Genomic DNA, 24,391 nt, shown 5'->3' with positions numbered 1-24,391 from the left:
ACTACAAAACTAATAACTAATAACATACTTGACAAACACTTGTTAGAATTATCTGTTTTAAAATGTCGCAATTGATAAACCAAACTACTTTCGTCCAATATATCAATCATTCTTAACTGTCAGAAATGTGCTTTACAAATTATAATGAAACGAAAACCATGCTCAGCAAGTCTTTTCAAAACAAACAAATTACTTACAATATCTGCGATTACATTTGAACACTTAATGTTTCTGAGGAAAAATTGACAAACGTTTATATACCAACAATTAAACAATTCTTAGGTGTAAAATACAATTTTTAGAAGGTTTTTACTACTATTTTTAGGTTAGGTAGAACACTTGTAGTAGCCTCTGGTACTTTTTAGAAGTTTGTCAGTAGCATTTAGAGCCCATTGACACTTTATTTTAATGGATCTTTTCTTATTACTGGACATTTTCAGATTGATAAGGGTTGTGAGTTATCTAAAAGTACACAGAAAAAATGAACAAAAAGACTTTGAAGAAATTATAACTACAAAAGTATAACTAAAGTCACAAAAATATAAAATATTCGGAAAACAGTGTTGGTTATATCGTAATAGATAAACTATAGAAATAGATAAAATAATGAATCGTCTGTTAGTGTTCCTGCATTAACCATGCTTTTCATTATAACAGTTAAATATAATCTCTCATATTCTGTTACACTTTGGTTTCTTCCACACTTTGGCCACAATACAGTTTCCTCTCGCTTTTGCCAGTTTAATTTTAGTTATAACGTTGGAATCACTGTCGCTTACATGTTTTACTTCATCATCTGCTGTTTTACTTGTAGAGTTTAACATTTAAACGAAAACGTATTTTTCTACTATTGTAATAGGCTGTTGCAGCTAAAAGTCAATAAGACCAACCAGTAATGTTTCAACATCAAAGGTAAAACGCTGTAAATAAGTTGTAAATCCCGTTGCATTACATCCTAATCACTAGAGTCCTGATTTCTAGGAATTTTGCTTTTCGTAAATAATAAAAGCAGCCAATTCAAAGCGTAATATTTCGAAAACGGTTAGATTTACATAAAAATACAAGAATGCCAAGTTGTTCTTAATGGACCACTAAACCAAACTACGTAACGTTTGAACCTCAATACAGAGTGTGCACGAAATTGTTAGTGGTCATTATTTTTGCTTACCCTGTACACAATTTTTTAGATAGAATTTTTTGCTCTACACCACTGAAAAGAAAAATTCAAGACGTTTCTTTTGAGTGGTTTTAACCTCCCTGAACTCCAAAAATAACCAAGGTGCAAGGTGTTCAATTTTTGAACTAATTTTCGGTAAAAAGTGCATCTAAGTAGTTTTTGGAAAATATCTCGAAAACGATTAGATTTACAAAAAAAACACTGCAGAAACTCCAAAAAGCTTTTAGATCGCTCTATAGGCTTCCAAATGATCTTCAACTAGACTAGAAGCTCTCAAAAAATTTCAAGGCAGTCTAAAAGCTTTCCGTATGCTTCTAGAACAGTCCATAAGTTTTTAAATGCTTTAAAAGCAGTCCAAAAACCTTCAATGCTTTTTAAAGCTTCCAAAAGCTTTTAGAACAGTCTAAAAGATTCCAAATGCTCTTCAACTATTGTCTAGAATCTTCCAAAAAATTTCAAAATTGTCTAAATTTTCCAGTCAGGTGAAAATTATACAAAATTATAGAACCGTCTAACAGTTTCCAAATGCCTCTAAATCATTCCAGAACCTTCAAAATGCTCAAGTAGTTAAAACAAATTTTTAAAAAAGCAGTTTAAAAGCTTCAATTCTAGAACTTGAATTCAAAAAAAGTAAAAAAAAATGCATCTCTGAAATAAAGCTTTTTTACAGATTTTTATGCTTTTTTGAGCAAAATTAAATAGCTTTTTAAGCGCTTTTTTTCACGATTTTAGTGCGTTTTAATCCGGACTCTACTAATCACTGTATTTTTAATTAAATATATCCACTAAGTGCAAACTAAGCTTTTAAGTATTTTTCCTTGATAAAGGCTTAAAGTTTGCAAATATAACCTCACAAATGATAAATAAAAACTCACATGTTTGCAGTATAAACAAAGTATAATATGATGTAAGACATTGACAACAAAGCAACAAGTTAATCTTATTTGACTCCGACTTTTGTGGGAAACCTATTTTGGAATGGCTCTCAGTGAATTTCACACTAAGTTAACTACTCGATAGGAAATATCTTTGGGAAAACCGTATTTTTGTTAGGTTCGTTTCAGTTCATTTTCAGTGCTGTTTTCACTAGAAGGCAAATTTAATTCACCATTTGTCTTAACACTCGAAAAAGTAGAGTGAAACTGATAAAAGTAACTATATTCAAGCATTTAAATGAACATCTCATTTACCAGAATAGTTTACTAAAAAAAAAGTGATGTGTAAACCAAGAAAAGACAATTCCTAATCACAATAGGTACTGTGTTCCAGAAAATCAAATAATTACACTATGGGAAGGGAAACTACATTTTTATCCGTTAAGAAAAACAAGTTGTACAGTAGTAGAAGTACTACATTCAATCACGCATATTACTATCTTGAAAAAATACTAAAACAATACTATTAAAAGTGGTCTAAAAATAATCATAAAAAAATTACAGAAACCTACCTTAAAATGTGTCCGATTTAGCAATTCCTTCAGCTCGTAGATGTCCCGTCGATCGATATCCCTGCGATGTTCAAAGTCTCGTAAAACTTCCAAAACGTTCAAGCAACACTGAACCGCGTCAGTAGATGGCGCCTTCATAGGCGTCGGCAAACGAGTCACGATCAAATCGAATATCTGGAACACGTGCAAGAGGGTGTATTCAACTGTCCAGATTTAATTAATATGTTTTTAATTGGAAGTTAAAAAATAATTGGCACGTAACATCGAGCACACACTAACCCCTATATTGGGGCTTATTGGTTTACTGGAATGTGGGAGTTTAGTATTCCAATATGTAGGGAATAAAAAGAGAGTTGTTTGCCAGAAGGGGTGATATTTTTATGCGAAACCATGCGGCAATTTTACGTTTAATGGTTCGGTTGGAGCTCTATATTACAATGAATCCATAACAACCGATATAAAAATGTAAATTTGTTTGTTGATTCTACGAAACGTGAACTGAATTGCCGCTTTACTTGAAAGGGATTTAATTTATCTATACGGCAACACTTGAGCTCAAGTGTGTGTAAATAATAATCAGCTACTTACTTCGAGTACCGAATGCAGATGAGCATCTTCTAATAGAGCTAATAAGTGTGGTCTTTCTTGTGGTTGGGATTCTTGAAGACAGTAAATGTCATCTAATGCATCCATTATAGTAGACACAGCTGAAAATTAAAACTCCATAACGGAAAATGCTTTATTATAATAATTATTGATTTAAAATTAAATAAACTTATAATTATTATAAGATAATCAGTTGAGAAAATTTTTTGCTATACAGGGTGTCCCACGACGAAAGACATCGATTGATATTGGAAAAAGTATAAATAGGAGAGTTTTGAAAATTTGGCAGATTACTGATGTGGGCATGCCCAATCTAACTAAAATATTTTCAAGATGGTTGCACTTCCGTTTATACCGGAAGTCGATCACAACTTTCTTATTTTAAATAGAACACCCTATATATTATTACCTATTTGGATTCCTCACAAAATTCTGACCAACTTTTGTGTACAATGCCGTATGCCTATCTCTAGCCGTTTTTGAAATATTTGATGTTTTTCCAAAAAAGTGACAGTTGCAACGCTCAACATATTTTTGTACTCTGTCAAAACCGTATTTTATTTTGCAATGAAACTTTGGGTTATTGTAAATAAAGGATCGTTTTATTAAACTGAGGGTGCGTAATGACCCATTTGTATACAGGGTCGTCAGAAAAAAATCATAAACTTGCCTCTAAAAAAAAATGAAAAATTTCAAGTTTTTTAAATAGAAACCCACATTTTTTATGACGGAATCATTTTGAGCATTAAAAATTATTATACGTTTCAATTTACTTGCCTATACCTAAATCCAACCCATTTCGTTTTATTTGAGAATAAACATTTTTATTCATAAAACTCCAGATTTCTTGAAAATGTCTCTCTCTAATTACGTGTGGATTTATGTCACACCAGTAGTGTGAATTATGTCTATTGAACAATCCATTTTTAGTCAATTTGGCCTCGTCGCTCTAAATAATATTATTCAAACAATTCTTCTTCATAGTGACTAGTCAGCAAAAACTCACTAAAAACCACTCTCTTCGGAAATTCAATCTCTTTTAAGTGTTGCACTAATTTAAATGAAAAAAGGTGAAATTTATGTTTCTTTAGGATCCTTTGAATTGAGCTTTAGGATATGTCTGATTCTACGGAAACTTGTCTTATTGACGAAGTTGGATTTGCAACAAAATAGCCCAAAATTGCAATTTCTACATTTGCATTATTAAGGATTGGTTTTGTTTTAATAGCTTTTATCTTGACAGATCCCGTATTCTTAAAATAAAAACAGATTAAGTAATCTTGGTTTGAATAACGTAACCGCTACGGTTTATTTGCAGTTGTCAAAACACTCAAAACTAGTGTTATTAACATGCTCTGCAGGTCTCCAATATCACCGTGTGTCAAAAGCATGACCAACTAGAACACCAGATAATCCCAACCATGCAGCCTAATAAAAAAAAGGTTTATTCTCAAATAAAACGAAATGGGTTGGATTTAGGTATAGGCAAGTAAATTGAAACTTATAGTAATTTTTAATGCTCAAAATGATTCCGTCATAAAAAATGTGGGTTTCTATTTAAAAAACTTGAAATTTTTCATTTTTTTTAGAGGCAACTTTATGATTTTTTTTTGACGACCCTGTATACAAATGAGTCATTACGCACCCTCAGTTTAATAAAACGATCCTTTATTTACAATAACCCAAAGTTTCATTGCAAAATGAAATACTGTTTTGACAGAGTACAAAAATATGTTGAGCGTTGCAACTGTCACTTTTTTGGAAAAACATGAAGTATTTTGAAAACGGCTAGAAATAGGCATAGGGCATTGTACACAAAAGTTGGTCAGAATTTTGTGAGGAATCCAAATATGTAATAATATATAGGGTGTTCTATTTAAAATAAGAAAGTTGTGATCGACTTCCGGTATAATGTCGATGTCTTTCGTCGTGGGACACCCTGTATCTGTCAGAAAGTTGGTTTAGACGCGTCGATATAGGGGGATAATCTTTATTTTCTACGCTCACTGGATATTATTCAAAATTGACAAAAATGTCTACTTGGATTATTGTATTTTTTACTTTAAAATGGTTCAAAAGGATTCAAATTTGGCCATCTGTGAGGTTTACGAGTTAATTGTGACACTGAAAATAGTCAAAAAACAGCATTTTTAGACTAATGTTTACTGGCGTTCAAATTTTTAGACTATAGGTAGTGCAAAACTTATCATTCAATTCAAACTTTTTTTTAATTCAATTAAACACTGGTAACAGTCCAAATCTTCGAACTACATAATTTGATTCTAAAAATTAGTGTTTAAGACTAATATCGTAGCATTTAATGCCAAAATTGTTTAATTTCATCAATGAAGAGTCTGAAACTTAACTTTTACCATAAAAAATAGTTTAAAATTCGATTTTTCAGTCTTAAAGCACAGTGAAGCGTCAAGTAGAAGTCAATTTAATACTGACAAAGCGTGAAATGGCATGTTTAAGCATATGGAAAATATAAAAATAGTTTTTTAAGTCTGCTATGTCAAAACTTGGTAGATAGAGATAACCCTAAAACTCGATTTTCCAAGCTGAAAGCAGTTTTAAAGCCCTAAAAATAGTCCAGTTCAAAGAAAATTAAAAGCAAAGTAAAAAAACTTTTCATGAATCTAATGTCAATATCCTGTATTTAAGGTTAAAATATTGAAATGTATTTACAAATTATGAAAACTTACTTCAATTGCAAATTTTAAGCTTTTGATATCACTTTTCATTGGTTCAGAGTCACTTTTTGGTGTCCAAGTCAATTTTCAAGGTTGAAATGTGTGAATTTGTATGTCTTTCAATGTAAAGTCTTTCAATTTGTCTGAAAACTGTGAAAACTGGTTACAAAGACAATTTTTATGCCTTTTAAGTCAATTTTCACCGTTTCAAGACAATTTTCAAGTTGGGTTGGGTTGGTTTTGGGTCTTTGAACGTAATAACTCAATTATCTCGTAAACAAAGTTTCAAATCAGAATTTTATAAGATATACTTATTTTGTCAAATTGAACAAGTAAAGTTTGATAAATTTTTGAAAAATATCCAGCGACGTAAAAAGGCAGAAAAATTAAAACCATCTTTCTGTATTTACACCAATGGACAGTTTCGACAAACGTCATTAACATCATATAATGAGTATTAATTTCATATGTATTTGATCATATGAAACCGAATTTTGGGCTATCGAATGGTGAATTATTGACATTTAAAACTGGACCACCCTGTATAATATGTAGACTGGTGTTTCACTTTACACACAGGTTAAAGTCACATAAATCAAAATTATCCATATCGAATCAATAATAAGTACAGAAAACCATTGCCATATTGTAGTGTTTGCAACAAAGATGCGGCCTTCATGTCTCATTTTCTGATATGTAAACAGAGTAATTCCCAGGAAATATAACGATAATGAACTAGTATGCACCAGCTTTACATCTCTTTTTAGTTTAAATGCGTCGAGTTAGCTAAAAAATATTCCCTATAAACAATAAGGCACTCATATATTATCTAATAAGAAAATACATAACAAAATAATAGACAACAAAACTAATTACATAACACGTCACCGTTGAGATATGTATATTTTGCACTGGTTATCTGTCATTACCGTAGAGTTTGTATGGCTAATATCAACAATAGTTTGGATATTTTTTAACAAAAGTCTCGTTAGCATACGTAATTACTAATTTGACAGTCAGTGACATCTGTAAGTAACTTAAAGTCTAATAAAAACTATGGGGTCGGTTCTTGAGTTATGGTCTTGGTTAAATAAAAATTTTATTGGAGTTTTACCACGTCTTTCCATAAAATAGAGCCTATCTAACCCTCTTTATTTCCTTCTATACAACATAAGAACTTAGGAAAAAAATGTGGAAGCTACATAGAGATACAAATTTATTGACATCGTTACGCGCGTTTTGCTGAAGTCGCTAATAAAATGATCCAAATGGTTTCAATAAACTGTAAATACTGCAATATGAACCATTCATTTCATTAGTTTGTGCCCTGAAACAAAACGATAATGACAGAGGAGCAATTCATGTTTTGTGACAGATTTAAGGACTTTCCATTATATCTGCTCATCAAATTAAAATCGAAATTGATTGGGCTAAAAATTCGACGATTTGAGTGATTCCATTTGTATAGTGATAATCAGAGATAGTTCAACGAAATTTAATTGCCGGAATTAACTTGCAACTCAGCTTGATAATCTGATATATTGCGTGCGTATCACAAATAAAGAATATGTTTTGATAGTCTTGTTTAATATTATGAAGTTCTATTATTTAAATAATTTAATTTCTATGCTGTTTATAGTCTCTCAGAAATTGCCTTTTAATGCAATGTAATATAAAATTAGCAAACTAAAATAAAATCAACAAGGTGCTGCGTGAATAAAACATTTTCTGAGATTTCCTACTATGATACAATTTCACTTTCCAATTTACATCTACTTTAAAAGTACAAAGTGAAAAGTTACATATGTTGAATTGTGTAAGTTTGTAACATATTTTAAGGTCCCTCAAGCTATTTGTAAGATGTCAGTAGTCAACACTTCGAACAAGGATCAGGATAGGAAACTTTAGAGAGTTGGGGGCAAATGGGTAACATGCTTAAAGCCGACCAAATACTAATTTTTGTTTTATAGTCCAGAATATTGGTTACGTTGTCATCAAAGTTAGTAACAATGTGTCTTAAATCTAGACTCGGCTATGAAAATAACAGTTACATTACTGAGACTGCTTCATATCTAGTGAATATTAAGAAATAATATTCTTCACATAATAAACTTACCCGCTGAAGTAACTTCATCATTTCCGCAGTCCGGAATAAAATCGTCGGTAGCCTCGTCCAAATTATACCATTTGCTAGAGTTTACAGTATTTAAAATACAGGTTTTTAATTTTCTCCTACTATTATATTTCCGCAATTCATCTATGGTGTCGTTAAGGTGAATCCGTAGAGCTTTGTCGCGATCCTAAAATGATAAAATAAATATGTCCATGAAATGATATCGAACTACTCTTCCAGTATTTCTAATTAAATTGAATTTAGCAGAAAAATTTCTCCTAAAAATAACCTCTTAACGGAAAACCTTAAATTCAATAATAGCGTTGAGATATATCCTCAAGTATCTCTTTGCCTTGAGTGATTAATGATACAGGCATGCGAAACGTGATATATCTTTGCTTGGAGGTGAAAAATCTATTTTTTATGCAGCCTTAAGACGGTAGAAAACGACAGGTGTGTTATACATATAAATAGTAAAATAAACATTTATATCCCCATCAAAAAACTCATCTGAAAAACCATAAAAAAATCGGATTTTATTGAAGAACTCCCAATAACTTTTCCAATCGTTTGTCAAAATTTACTGCCAATTAAACCATCACATCTTGGAGATTATTAAAAGTTTATGACGTTTTAAATAGCAAAATAATCTTGAAAGTGTGCTTAAACCAATTACAAAACGATAAACAACACCCACACTGACGTAGTAAAAAAATTATTACCCTGAGCCATCTGTGATTGAGTACTTCTTGTATCGTTATCCGCTGTTTAGGATCAACACAAAGCATTTGTTGTATAAGATCTTTAGCACTATCACTAATAAATTCCCATTGTGGAGCTGCATTTAGCTGAAATATACATAAATCAATAAGCGGTGGATTTAAAACATTAATTATTCCTTACAATCAGTTTGCCTCTACATATAGCCTCTGTCAATCTTCGGCCACTGCCGTGAAATGGCAGCATCCCAGAGAGTAAAACATGGAGAAGAACACCAGCAGCCCAAATATCAACAGCTTTACCATATTGCCGTCTCTCCACCACTTCAGGAGCCATAAATTGTGGAGAGCCTATTCTTCCTGTAAAAAAAAATTAAATTAATAACAGTATAATGTAAAGCATCTAATATGACAAAAGAATAATAATAGTCAAAATACAAGGCAAGGTGTTAATAGTCCATGTTGGAAAGTATTCACAGTTACATGCTTTTCAACCACTTTGGTGATATAACCATAATCATTGTGGTGGAGAAATATTATACATAAACAGGTACGTATAGATTGTCACAAAAGAACATAGCACAACATAATCCTTGTCTCAAATTAAGTTTATTTTGTCAAACAGTAACAAACTGGAGTTATTATACTTGTATTGTTCTATGGCTAATTTTAAGCAAATTGTCCAAGAGATGTCAAACATGTAGTTGCTGGAAGAGTACGAAATTTAGTAGTTGTTTTGAACTGACCACCATATTTCAAATAACAGGTTTGTAACAAGCTCTGAAAAAAACTTTATATATTTTATTTTCTTATTTGCCATGTAATTGTTAAGAGAAAGGTTTTGCTTTCTTCTACAACGTTGAAAGGCTGTCTATCAAAAAAAAAAAAACATCGGATTTTTTAAATAAAATTGGTCATACAATTTTGTTACAAACTAATTAAACGGACAACTGTATCCTCTATAACAATATTTTTTTCTCATATCCTGTAGCTGTGATGGTATTATTAAAATATTTCAATTGACAGATATTATCGATAAACTGAACACATTTAGAGCAGAGACTTAAAAAAATCAGGTAAGAACGTTTTCTACTCTAAAACATAGTGACTTATTATCGCATTAAAACCATGGTGGTACTATCTGTGTCTCATATCTTGGTTTCAAAGTATACTTTTACAAAATTCTTAGTTGCAAAATGCAACCTACTTTAACTTATTATATGAATCATATTAAAACTAATTTGGACAATACAAAATAATAATTTTCCGATACGATATCCCATTACAGAATTAATCTAAAAACTGGAATAATACGATTCTGTTGATGATCGAATATTATATGATATATTGGAAACGTGCCACTAAATGATGTTATAAAAAGCAACTCACCACTACACTAATTGCTAAACTTAAACAAAAAAATACGAGTCTGAATTATTAACCGAACAATAAATTATGCACATTATTCATGTCCTGGAGGGCCCTCTGTGATTAATAATGCAAGTAAAAAGAATTTATCGCTTGCACAACACTAGGCACAACAACCAGAAAATACCAGAGCCATTAATGTTGATATCGAAGTGGAGTATATGTCTAAACTTTAAATCTATTACTTTGTGTTACTTAACTTCAAATAAAGTCTGATTTGTATCAGCAGAGCGAATAGTAAAATTGATCACACAGTGAAATATCAGCTATAAAAAATAAAGCTAGAAACATTTATTATTTCAATTCATAAGTTGGCAGTACTGATCGGTCTTAAGTTGCAAATTACATTTATTAATAAAATATTTTTTTTCAAAACTGCCTTGCTTCTTTACATAAATTTTAATAGCAACAGCTGGTTATAACACGAATTTAAATCATAAAACCTGAAGGCAAGGTGACAAAATGATAAATAACTACCTGAGTTTTTCTTCAAGTGTAAATTCTGAAGCTAAAAGACATAAAAGCTCCCGACACTATTAATCATCGGCGACATATGTATTTAAGAGAAGACAGTTTAGTCTCTGTACTATCTGATGTAAAGGCTCTAAGTTTAACAGAAAACATGGTTGATTATATTCAATTTATAATCTAAAAAACAGGTTTAGTATGGGAACATTAAAACCAGTTTAGTGCTTTAAAACTTTTGAAACTAGGTATAGTAAATACGGCAACATTTTATTAAAATGCAAACAAAAACAGTCTTAAATCTGCAGTTTGAAACTTTCTGGGGGAGACAGTACATTTTCGTCGTAACACAGAACGTTTTCGTATAACAAAAATTATACGGAAAATTAAAATTTTGCTTCTTCCAAGCAACATTCGAAAACTGTTTATATTGTTGGTAATTATAGAGCCCTCTGTCATTTCAAGTTGACTTTTATTGTAGTTGTTGCAAATTGTTTCATCAATCAGTACAATACTTTAAATTTGCGGTAGCTAAACAAAAAAAAGCCAAACAGAATTAGGTCTGATAGTCTGGCAGGCTAATCAATAAGGTGCCTGAGTACAATCGATTGGGAACAGCTTTGTTTAAAATGAATAAACTGTCATTGCACAGTGCGGAAAAATACGCTTTATTGTCTGTTCTTCATCAATTTGGAAATAAACCAATCAATGTAAAAAAACTAATTCAAATTTTAGAAATAAAAGAATTACCAATAGTTAGTAGAACATATTCCAATTTACCTATTGCTCGTCCACTTAAATTTAATTCTTAAAGATATGAAGTGACCCTCCTTCATCCAAAACCCATATAGACAATTTGGTGAGTTCTCATGGAAAATCAACGTTATCTAAAAATGCATATATTTTTTTACTGAGCTATCTAGTTGAGATAACTCATAATGTCTGTCAAAGTCAACTTCAAACAACTTTTGTACTGGAATAGCTTTGTATGGGTAATATCTGATTTCCGCATTTTTAAATTAACTTCAATCTGCAAATAGAAGATCACGTAAACTTTCTTCTAATGATAGCAAAACTTCCAGCTCTTTTAATAAATTTAGATGAACCATCATTGCTTGGCATAAAGGAAGACAATCAGGATGCACTTGTTTCTTGCACAATTCTCTAGTTTTCATATTTATTGAACTATTGAAATTTTAAAAACTAGAAAAAGACACGTAGAAAACACGTGACATAAATCACTATTGTATGTAAGTCAGAGTCATTGACCAACTCGCTAATAATAGTTAAATTTACATTACTAGTGTGATATGGGCATTTTTATAGTCACGAGTGGGAAGCATTGGGACGACGAGATCGTAGATCAAGTTGTGGTGATCACACGAGTCCATTAATTTGCCATACCACACGAGTATTATACAATATTTTATATACGACTAACACAGAAATTATCATTTTTTATAACTTTGAGTTACGTAATGAGGGATTTTACAGCCACTAGTGCGATAATGATTGTTTTATTGTACTTTTACGATGTTTTACAGCACTAGTGCAATAAAATCAATTATTATCGCACTAGTGTGGTAAAATCGATCATTACGTAACTAAAAAGAAGCTATGTAATGGATCGTTACCATGCTAGTAGTAGATAAAACGTTTTTACAGTGTCTCCAGGATAAGAAGGGCCACTATGGGGATCTTGAAAACGGTTGGAGATGGGTGAAAATGGTTAAATGGGAGAAAAGTTGCGTTAAAAACCTTAATAAAATTCGGTTTTTGAGGTATTTTGAAAAAAGCGAATTTTTTGGTTTCATATTTTATTTTTTGTGACCTTAATATATAACCTAGACCAAAACTAATAACACTTCTCCACAGCATCTTTTAAAACTTTTTAAAGTGGCATTATCAGTTTTTTATTCCGACGTTTTGAACCTCACTTTTTTAAATGCGGTTATTATTTTTTTAAATCAAATTCAATTTCTTCGTTGCTAGTTGGATTTACTGTCTCACCACACAAAAAAGGTTTGTTGGAAAAATGGAAAAAAATTACAAAAAATTAAATTTTTTCAAAACATCTCGAAAACCGAAAAAAATCGATGTTTTCTAAATGTCATTTTATTAAGATCATGATGACTTTTCTCCCATTTAACCAATCTAACCGTTTTCAAGATCCTCATAGTGGCCCTCCGTATCCTGGACACACTCTATGTTTCCTATTTGATTGAAAATTCTTAATTCAAACGTCGTTGGTGACGACTACAGTATGAAATGAGGTGCAGACATGGGTCCGGTAATCAGCGGATTTTACCATAAGTTAAGAAACATTGCTGTAAGCACACATGCTAACGAATGATGATGAAGCACAACTTACGAAAACTAAATTCAAAATGCATGAATACTTACAGCAACGGTGCTCGCAGTGAAAATACAGGGTGCATCGTAATAGAATCAGCATATTATGTTAAGTTTCAATAATGATTCGAGATCAGTAATTTAAACAAAATTAAAAAAGTGGATTATTTTTTGCTTATTCCATTAAAAAATATCTCTTGACTTACTAATAATCTAGATCATGGATCGTCACACGTTAAAAATAATATACTGGAAAAACACGTAAGCTATTATTACTATATTTTCTAGTAAATATAATTAACACCCTGTATTTTCCAACTGCATATAAAGCATTACTGTGGATCTTACCGGCCTTGTCAGCCTTTAGATACATTCGGCCCATGGGACTGAGGTTCGTCCTGTATTTACACACTCCCAATTCTACAGGATACAACTTCTCGTTTTTATTCGGAAAATTACATGTCGGTAATTTTGTCAATAAATTCAACTAAAAGTCGTGAGTTATTGGGTGCAGAACTTATTTACGTAACATTTCCTCTTACTAATGTTAGGCAACATAATATCACGCTTGCGGAAAACAATCGCGTATTTTTTTATATTTTAATATACTAAAAAATGAAAATAAATTGGGATTTACATGATAACGAGGAATTTATGTTATACGTACTGATATGTTATTATTTCTTCCACCTTGTAACCAAGGTACTTATTTCTTTCTGGTCTTCCGACTTGCAACAATTGCTCCCACCGAATTGTCCTGCAGGTGTGGGAGGCACAGACCAGATAAAAAAGGACCTGCAAGGCTCGTCATCTTTTTCTCCTGCCAGTACCGAAATGGTACCAAATACCGAGTGCTACACGGTTTCCGTACCGTCCGTTTTACCTTGTTTAACACACAGCTTTCTTTGCACATCCCGTTTTTGCTATCCGAGCTAGAATTATTTTGGTTTTGTTTGTATTTCCCTGTTTTTTTTTTTTAATAAATTAATTTATTATCAAGCTTGCCTTATTTAGTGGACAACATTTTCCTGATTTTCTCCACTGTTTAAAGGCTACCCGAAGGCAATAGTGATCCTACTGTCACTTTAAAACCCAGTAGGTAGCGCCTGAGACAAACCTGACCGTAAATAGGGTATTTGGTGGAAAATACCCTGCAGGTAAGAAAAGGGTGTGACACAACCTTGATAATATTTTAATTGGACACACAAAGCATTAATACTGGATCTAATAAACAAATAATATCTATTTACAATTAATGTTAAATTTCGCTATTAAAAGATATTTCCACTTTCGCATTGTTCAATTGCTGATACAGTATGGTTAAGAACCATATTCTCGATAAAGTCTAATGATATACACAACAGTAATAAATCACGGTTTTCCATAGAATTTGTCGAACAAAAATGCGCGTCCCAGAAAAATGTTGTATCAAACTTGTATTAGACACACGATATAACATGTAGCTCCACGAAAAGCCGGTGAAATTTTCATTCGTAATATAAGACAGCCCCTGAGGTGTACCTGCGGGACAATCGTATTGAAATGAAAATTTAATAGTTGGGGCCTATTCCAGAAAATCTAGTTTCACGTGTATAGAACGTCACGTCGAAATTATCGATCGGCCTGAACAACTAAATTGCTTTCTAAGTTTCCTCTTTCTGGTTTTCAGTACTAAACTATAAAACTGCGGAAAAACTTGCAGAGTAATCGACGACCATTCAGCAGCTTTATTGCGTTACACCTTTAAAATTACAGAAAATTGCTTCTCGCTCATGCCGAGCTAATTGCATTAATCAAAGTCTACTTTGGCCCAAAGCAAAATTCCATAATTAAATACTCTGATAAATGGAGACAATAATGGCAGAGGAGGCGACAAATTATTCGTCTTCTTTTTTGGGGCACGTTTACTAAAGAGTTAAATGTAAAATTTATTTTCCGCAGCTTTTTAGGTTAACTTTATTAGAACTGCTCTAACCGCTAAATGTATATATTTTAATTAGAGCTAATTTAATATTTTAAAGCGGTGTTTTTTAAACTTCAAAGTGTCGGTTTGAATGAAACCAGTCACTTTTCAACTGCACATTTCGATATCAAGAGAAAATCCAGAGTTAGGAAAATAATGGTTAATGTGGTAACTGCCTTTCCATTATATTCGGCTCGGAGGTGACGCCAAAGGTCTTTTGTATTGGAGCTAGCTTTAATTTTCTCGTCGTCGACATATATTCTTAACTGATGTTGAATAGCTGTCAGCCCTACTAGTTTTAATAATATAGTTTGCGTATCGAGGCAAGAATTGAAATACTGAACTTATACAAAAAGCGGGAAAATTTCAAAATTATCAGTTGTCTATTAAAGATATTGATAGAGGAACATTGTAATTTAATGCAGAAAATCACACAATCCAGCTTCGGTTTAAAAGTAGAGATTGATTCTACAAAAAGCAGTTATATAATGAAATATGTATTCACTTAGTCATCCAATATTAAGTAATTAAGTAGTTCAAACATAAAAAGTAAAACACTAAAAATCTCGAAAACGGATAAAAGATATGCCTATCCTATTTCAAAAACTGAGAACTCCAACCCAACAACATTTTTCAATAAAGTTTTAATCCCTTACCGAAAGATTTGTGCAATTTACTAAGTGTTTACTTGGTTACGATGTGTGATACTATTTTATGCAGTTTAGAATGCGAGAAACTAAAAATTAAAATTCACAAAACTAACAATGATTGACACCTCGTATTACTGATAATTATCAGTGATTGTTGTTGGCATGGTAATTTCAATCAAGTTGCTATCGCTATGTTAATTTAATCATTTTTTTTTAATCTCCGAGGAATTGAAAGTGTCCCTTTCATCCCTAAAGTGCATACAAAATTAAATCTCACTACTCATAACATTGAAATAATGAATGAATTAGTTTGGTGTAAAAATGTCTGGTGTCCAGTGGCTGTAAGACATTGAAAATATGGTAAACGCCAATTATTCAAAATTATTTTCATAGAAACTATTCGCTTTTACGGTCTTATTTGAAAGTTTCTGTCATGTGTAACAATAATATAGGTTGAGTATTCAAATATTAATTTGACATGTGACCAGAAAGAAATTCCTTTTAGTAGGAAGGTATGTAAACTTCCTGATTTGAAGGAAAACCTTTTAGAATTATATGCAAGCACCTAAATTTTCCCCTTGATCGAAAACACTAGCTATTCACCCCTCAAACGTTAAATCGAAATTGGGGTTAGTGACACCTTATTTGAATGGTGTTTCAATTACTTTTTCATTAGTGTCCAATTTTGGACATGAGATAACATCTTGACGTTTCAAATTAGAAGCATACTTATTCGATTCATTTACAAATACCTCTGAAATGAAAATTAGCTTAATGAAAATCTTTTCAATTTCTGATGTCCTTTAGAGTCCTTATCGAATCAGTTTCTCTTGTGTGTAGTGTTAATGAAGTTAGTTAACTGTTAACAAAAAATACAAAAAGAAAATTTTACGGCGATAGATCTGGTGATCTTGACGGCCGTTCAGTAGCACTGTTTTTCCAACTAATTATCTATAATAGTCGAATGTTTTCTGGATTAAAACCATAAACTTTTGTACCTAAAACAAAACTTAAAAAAATTAAAATCTAACTCACCTTCAGAACTTTTATCAAATTATTGTGTATATTAATAACGTAAAGTTATCATGCCATTATCGAATTAGAAAATGCTTCTATAGAAAAAATTATTCTTGATATAAATGGTAGGTATTTAATTTATTTTTTATTTTAAAATGCACCATCGGCGCCTGGGTTATTGATGACAGAGTGCTTTATAAAACGGATGTTAAATCATAAAGTCATAATCAAAAAAATATATTGATGTTTAATCTATAGATGTCTGTCTCGAAAAAGATGAATTGCCGAGAAGTTTATTCTTTAAAGTGACTTTCAGATCGAGATCAATAATGCCTTTTTTAGATAAAAACACACGTTACTTCATGGAAAAATCAGATTACTTTCTGACAAAAAAAATAGCAGCAAATATTTTTACTATATTTTTTATAATTACCTTCGTATGCACTTTAATTAATTAATAAGCTTTAAATATTATAATCCGGCATTAATTGAGAAATATTTCTGTACAGCTTCTTCAAAACCAAAAATAGTTTAGAAAAAAATACTATAACTAAATTTTATGATTTTTTAAAGACGTTTGTACGACCCATTACTGAACCGATATGATTGTTGGAACAACTAACTACACGAAAGAACAAACAAAACAAACATTTACTAGTTACTACCGTTTGTCCAATCACTAATTTTAACAAAACATTTGGCGTATTTTTGCTGATGAGAATACTATTTTGCAATGATTTTCAAAACTATTCTTGTAAAAAAATAGCAAAACAAAAGAGCTTGGCAAAAAATTATCTGAGCTGCATTATCATTTCTTCAATCTCAAACGTCAAGTTGTTCTGATTTCATAATATAGACAAGTATGATACACCGTTTATTATACATACATTTTATCTTTGTGGTTAACATAACAATAATCTTGATACTCATTTTTTTTTCTTGATTGGATAATTATCCCAATTATCAAAACGTAACATTATACAATTTACATCATGATGTCACAAAAAAATTTAAAAAAGTAACTAAACTATTGCTTAATAACGTAAAATATTATAAAACCACAAAAGTTCTTTTAATTTATCATCACGGCTAAGAACCTAGCCGGTATGCAAAATTTCCATATTCAACAATAATTTATGAATAGACTATCAAAGATTAAAACGAATTGAAAATAATCCAAAAAAGCGCTTAAAATTCCAAGCGCACCATAAAACCACAATGCTTGAGCTTTTAGCGGCAGAAAGTTTACAGCTAATAGCCTCGTGATTGATTAGAAAGTTTCAGTTAAAAACCTGAAACTAAAACTCATCAAACACGGTATTAAAATTATTCCCTTCAACACAAAGCACTATCATGATTTCGTTTCAATAGCGGTTTTAATTAACGAACTAATTGCAGTAAATTATCAGCCATTCAGGTAAACAAAATTTGAGTTTGTGTAACAAGTCACAACACCACGTCAACGCCTAAATACTGATTATTTAAGTTCCATAATTTCAACTCCAATAACCAAATCCAGTGCATTGCACACGAAATTTATTATACGTAGTTTCAGGACTATACCAAGCACACAAAGCATTTAATTTAAAGTTGGTATTACGAATAAACTTATATCTAGGAGTAATAGGAAAGCAGTAAGCACCAAACGAAATCCCCTTGGAAATCCTATTAATATTAGCTTATTATTACTGGTAGAATAAAGATTTTGCACACCACATCCGGAAGCTTGAAAGATAAAAGTAAAAGTTAGTTTTTCTCTACAGTTACCATAGCATAACTCAATGATAACAATTTTTAATAGCAAATGTTAGGAGTTTTTAGTTGTTTACAGGATTTTAGAAATTTGGTGTCAAAATGAAACATGTGATAGATAGTAGTAATTTGGGATTAGCTAATCAACAGATATTTTGTCACAGTAGATTAATTACCACAATTGCATTAGATAAAGCTCCTTTAATAAGGTTTAACATTCGTGTAACTGCATCATACAAATTTAACACTCGTTCAAAAAGTAAACGTTTGCAGACATTTATTAATCAAACTAAATGTATTTTTTACTGACCTAGCTAAGCAATTCTTTTGGCACTACATTTCATACACACCTTGTACAAAGTAAAGCAATATACGAGTAATTCATAGACCACGTCGAGAACGTAATTTGTTCTGCACCCAACACACCATTCCCCGCGTTTTGGTTAAATGGTAAATCTGTATTTACTCACCAGGAACATTATTAGTTTGTTTATCAGACAACTGAACGGCAATTCCAAATCCACCAAGCTTGAGAGGGGCTGAGTTTTCTTTTGTTGCCAGCAAGATGTTTTCGGGCTTAATATCGCGATGGATGATGTCGTTTTCGTGACAATACCTCAGCGCTTCTAGGATCTGCCTCATGTAATGACTAGAAGAAAAGGGGAAAACAAACGCGTTAATAGGCAACAGATCCATTAATCATTATAATAATAGTAAATAATAAAGTAGCAATATATTTTGCTAGACCAAATAAAAAGTGAACACTGTCAACTAAAGCAATCCTCCAGATATCAGCAAGTATACTGATGATCTGCAAAACTGTGAAGTTTTGAGAAATATCGTATTAAGATTATTAATCTTATGACTATTAGATGCAGATGTAATAGAGATGATCTATTGCTGATATGAGTGTTGAAAATTTTAGATATCTACTCAGCTCGAAAAAGTGATGTTTACTTTGTTTATCGTTGACATAGTCAATTATTTAGTTCTGTATGAGCTTTTAAATAAGAAGTAATAATAATAAACCAAGGGGTAAACCACTGGGGCATTATAGTGTACAAACTGTAGGAATTAGTGGGCATTACTTGGGAATTGGCATCACTACTAAGAATAAGTAAACATTACTGGTCATTAAATTAGTATCATTAATAAAATTGAAAAAGTATAAATTATATTATAGAAAAAATTATCATACAATATTTTTTCAATACTCTCTCTCTCTCTAATCTACCATTGAAATATAAACATAAATAACCAATGGTTGAAGGTTTACTCTATAGGAAAACATGTATAAATATTCTTGGTACAGAAAAACAGTATAACAAAAATGATATTATCCTTAGTTCAAGCAAACCTTTTACAGTAAGTTAATATTACCTTGCTACAGCTTCACTGTAAGCAAATCCTTGAGTGGCTCTTTGGACGACTTCAAAGCACAGATCTGCTCCATCCATGCTGAAATAAAATTAAATATTTACCAATCTTCTATACAGTAAAAACACATTTAAAAAAAAAACAACAATAAGTCGCATATAATTTCAATCAAAAGACAAATACTTTAACAAAAGTAAAGTTTTCTCATTACTCTCACACACAATTTCGATTTTAGTAACACCAAAGGTGATTTAGGGTGATCTAAAATATTGTCATTGCAGTATTGAAAATGTAATCTTTCGATTTTCAAATAGAGCAGCACCCAGTGTTGATAAGCTGAAAAGATTGGTTTTATTCGATTCAGATTTTCCGTTTACAGTTTTTACTGTAAACTGTCCGACACTAAGTATTATATCAAAAAATACTTCTTTCTGTACTTTGGAAATAATCAAGTAAGTCTCTAATCAAGTATTAAAATTTAATTGCTTTAAACATTTTGCGACCAACAAATTGTATGTAACAAAACCAAATTAACACCAAAAAAATCACCCGGTCCGACTGGCGTAAACATCGCCAATTATTCATGAAATAATCCTACTTACTCGAGCAGAAGTGCTAAAATTGACATTAGGGTAGCCGTAAAGCAGCCTCTAAACAAGGTTGGGCAAAATCATAAATTTTAAATAAGTTAAGCGAATTTTAAACCATATGAAAATGTCAAAGCGTATACTCTCATTTAACACTGTAGAAACGTTGACCCACCAATCAAAAGGGCTAAATTAAGAAGAAACGAGATTTTATAAATATGAAACACCATCAAGAATTTTAGTACGTTTCCCCCTTTTGCACAATCCTTCCTAAGTAATTGGAAAATACTTTTCTTCAAACACAATATCAAATTTAAACAAGAAAACAAACTAATCTCTAAGAACAACTCTTCAAGGTGATGGAAACAGTAAATAATTTTTAGTTTTAAGTATGGTAAAAGGAATCTACTGGGAAATTGTAGAGAAAACTTTATAATACCTCTTTTGCGGATATGGTGCTTTCGTTCGAAGTGGATAATTGAGACATTTCTTGCCTAAAGTCAACCAAACTATAATGCCTTCGTGAAAACTTTAATAACTAGAAAATAAAGAGTAGCACTCAACTGTTGGAATCACAATTTACAATTCACCTGGATACTCTATCCGGATTTTGCAAAAAAAATTAACCAGACTTGCCAACACTACAATTTTTCAAACACAAAAATTTGTCTCTTTTAATGTATTTTATTAGGCCTTACACCTTTCAGAGGTCGTGAATTTTCATCCAAAACTAATTTCAAAAGTTGAAAACGTTGGCTGGCTTTTGTTTAAAATGATGAATGAGAGTCGCTTTAATTAGAAACGAAAATACAGATTCGTGTAAAAAACAGAAAACGGGCCATTTACATTCGAAAAGTGCCCGACAAATTTAGCTGGCAAACTGAAATTTTATTAGAATCATGGATTAATTAGAATCCTAATTTTAGTATGTATAAGTGACACATGTCAATGATAATCTGAAAACTTAAAATAAAATACAAATTTGCAATGTCCAACTAGTTTCTTGATAAATTAAATAAACAGCAACCAGCACAATAGTGTTTACAAACAAATACTTTGTAGAAAACATCCTGCAAGATGAGACAGCTCATCTTTCATTTTTTAAGAGCAGTGAAAAATCTCACGTACAAAATTGTCTAGCAACGATGAGTTGCAAAGAGGTGTATTCGAGGGTGTATTGAATATTTTAAAGACTAAACTACTCAAGGGAGACGTTTCAAAAATTTAAGGAGGCCAACTCAGCTATGTTTGCAGGTATATGCTGAAATATTTAACAAGTTTTGTAATTTCGTAATCTTTTTGTTTTAGGAATTTTTACGTGTATCTTACCAGTAGTTGGATTAGGTTTCTTATAAACAAGTATTGAGGAGTTAAAATAATAATTAAAATGTTGTTTGAGGAAAGGCTAATCTGACCAGCAAATTTTTGTGCTAGGTGAGATTTATCACCAAAGTAGGAGTCAAATTAGTTTAATATATGGAAGTAATTTCAGAAATTGATGAAAAAGTTCAAACCAAAGTGGTTGAAGTGGAGAGAAAAATAAAATGACAAAATCACTAATCAAGACTATTTCTTGGATACTTGGCTAGGTTGGTGAATTTGACAAGTGACGAAAGTAGTATTTCGTTTTTGTTAATAGAAAAGTAAAAAAAATCTTAGTTACGTAACTCATCTAGTAAAATTCGTTGATTTGTTAATTAAACAAAGTGACACACTTTAATATAAACCACGTCATTTAAAAACCTATCAAAGACTTGTATAAAGTATCATTATAAATACTACCATGTTAAATAAATACTTTGGATAACGGCTTTCAAATAATTCTAAATTTAATTAAGTTACACATTTATCACTGCACAATTAACGCAGAAACAGATGTTGAAAATAGGAAAAATAATGGTTCGGGTATTCTATGGTGTATCGTAAATTAATTCACTGAACATTAATAGTTTAGGCAGATATTCGGTTCAATAAATTCGCCAATTAGGATGAATAATTATAACTGCATTAAATTATAACTATAGTGTTAAACCAGAAATGCAGTATTTGAATTTATGAAAGACGACATAATTGAATAATAGTTTTTTTCTAAAAAAATTTGTAGTGTAGCTACACAACAAAAATCTTTTATATATTTTTTTTCTAATTTGTATTTAAGGTGGTGTATCACTATTAATTTATAGTTGTTCCAAACAATATTCACTTGTATAAATGATGACAACAATATCACCTATTCTTCATCTATGTTTCTAAGAAATAGCTTTCCAGGAGCCAGGTGGGAGAAAGGAAGTTAACTTTACCCCACAAGGTATAGAAATGTTTACTTTCCGTCACTCACGGTTAGGTAAGGTGAGAACGTTTTGTCACATTATTGACATGAACTGACAAGTAATGAAATAAACTTTACCTCCAAAAATAGACTGAATAATATTAGGCGTCGACAATACGTCCATTTTACATCGCAGCTGCATAATAAAGTTATATTGGAATTGTAAACAGGCCGAATGTTACAAGGCTTTTACCGCCCGATGGTAAATTGGATAAAGCTAATATTTTCGAATAAAGGATCGGCTCTATGGGGAGTTGTCAGGAATTGAATAAGGAATGGGTAATAATTCTTTACGTCGGCAAAAGCAGCCAGTATTATTGGAATACGCTTAACGTCTAAAATATCGTCTGCATATATTCGCCGGAGCCGTAATGCGTTAAATGTTTAAAAATTCACTTACTATTCGAAAACCATGTAGAGCATGCCCTCCGATGAATAAGTTTCGAGCAGTTCAACAATGTGGGGATGCTTTAACATGTGGCAGATTGTAGCTTCTCTTTTCAAATCTACAAAAGAAAATACCAATTAAAACATTATTCACATTAAAATAAACAATTTCTAGTAAAAAATATGTTTTTATCTATCTTAAGCATAATTTCAATACAAGAAGGGTCTTTATTTAAGTTTTCCAAATTTTATGGTAAAACACTTATTTTCATCGAGTTCTCATTTTTATGAAATAATGGAAATCTTTTGGATATTGTTACGCGACAAATCATTGCAGAGAACAAAAATGATAATCCAATAATCTGTAACTTCAGTAAGGCTATGAGACATAAATAAAAAAAGAAATTGATGATAGTGGTGATAGAAGTACTTTTGCAATTTGTATAAGTTAATATCTCGGTTAATATGCTCTAAGATTATCGAAAGGGTTCAGTTCTCTTCGATTCAACACTGTTCTGTCATCTTGACATCCCAATTCTTGTTTCTGCTGTTATTCTGCCGCAGCTAAAGCTTCTTATAGCCTTGACGATCTTCTGGCTTGAATTATTATGCCACAAGAGTCTTCATATTTCAACTCTCTTTTTGGAAGTGGTTGAAAGCTGTGGCGACTAACATTATTATAATTATTAGTAGTTTTTAACTTAATTTTTAACGTCAATATCCACCATTTTTCATAAAATGGATATAAAAGTGTTGGCATTAAAGTAACTTTGAAAACTACAAGTACCTATTGATGAAAGTGGCTTTGATAATGGGGATTAGCGGTGCTTGTAAATGCGATGAAATGGACAATTTGAAAATAGAAAATATTCAAGACAAAGGGAAATATTTTCACGTAGTTTTCCTAGACATTAAAACCAAGAAATTTCACCATACCCTACTTGAAAAAGAATTTATTTTAATCAACCCGATCAATTTCTGTAAAAAATGTCTTTGAGACCAAAGAATACTAGTTCCAGCCGCTATTTTGTTTTTTTTTACAAAAATGGTATACCAGAAGGTGTACCAGCCAGTGTGTGCCAATACGTTGTCGACGATACCTACAGGAATTGCAATGTTTTTAAAATTGGAAGAATCAGCGTTCTATATCGGCCACTGCCTGAGAATGTCTTAGGCGACTTTTTTAGCCAATTCAGGGGCTAAAATGACTACTTTGAAACGTCACGGAGGATGGAAGTCCCCGACAGTAGCAGAATCGGTGCATAACCAAATACAAATTGCAGGTTCTAATGCCTCGGCGTCTTCCAGCACTAGGTTGGTTCCATTGAA

General features: G+C 31.5%; 1 protein-coding gene and 1 long non-coding RNA gene across 8 annotated transcripts in view; one reads left to right on the top strand and one right to left on the bottom strand.

The window, feature by feature from the left end:
* The window catches only part of CASK (peripheral plasma membrane protein CASK), a 196,620-nt gene that overhangs the window by 166,098 nt on the left and 6,131 nt on the right, over positions 1–24,391 (bottom strand). For 6 of the 7 annotated variants that reach the window (XR_014177269.1, XR_014177268.1, XM_081974205.1 and 3 more), the window contains 9 exons: positions 23,076–23,181; positions 19,763–19,840; positions 18,853–19,031; positions 13,349–13,420; positions 8,940–9,115; positions 8,759–8,884; positions 8,040–8,223; positions 3,213–3,331; positions 2,625–2,798 (listed from right to left, as the gene is read on the bottom strand). Coding sequence is in view for 5 of the 7 variants with exons in the window: in XM_081974205.1 (XP_081830331.1) it covers positions 2,625–2,798; positions 3,213–3,331; positions 8,040–8,223; positions 8,759–8,884; positions 8,940–9,115; positions 13,349–13,420; positions 18,853–19,031; positions 19,763–19,840; positions 23,076–23,181 (1,214 nt within the window). In the remaining 2 variants the exon portion in view is untranslated. The remainder of the gene's footprint in view (positions 1–2,624; positions 2,799–3,212; positions 3,332–8,039; positions 8,224–8,758; positions 8,885–8,939; positions 9,116–13,348; positions 13,421–18,852; positions 19,032–19,762; positions 19,841–23,075; positions 23,182–24,391) is intronic. The other variant, XM_081974204.1, reaches the window with a different exon arrangement.
* On the top strand, positions 21,322–22,097 carry LOC145725496 (uncharacterized). Its single transcript, XR_014177297.1, has 3 exons — positions 21,322–21,600; positions 21,655–21,780; positions 21,839–22,097. It is a non-coding gene; the product is annotated as an uncharacterized LOC145725496 (long non-coding RNA).

Source organism: Ips typographus, linkage group LG2 (genome assembly GCF_016097725.1).
Source record: "Ips typographus isolate SLU linkage group LG2, UJ_Ityp_2.0, whole genome shotgun sequence".
NCBI lineage: Eukaryota > Metazoa > Arthropoda > Insecta > Coleoptera > Curculionidae > Ips > Ips typographus.
This window is presented reverse-complemented; position numbering and strand designations above follow the sequence as displayed.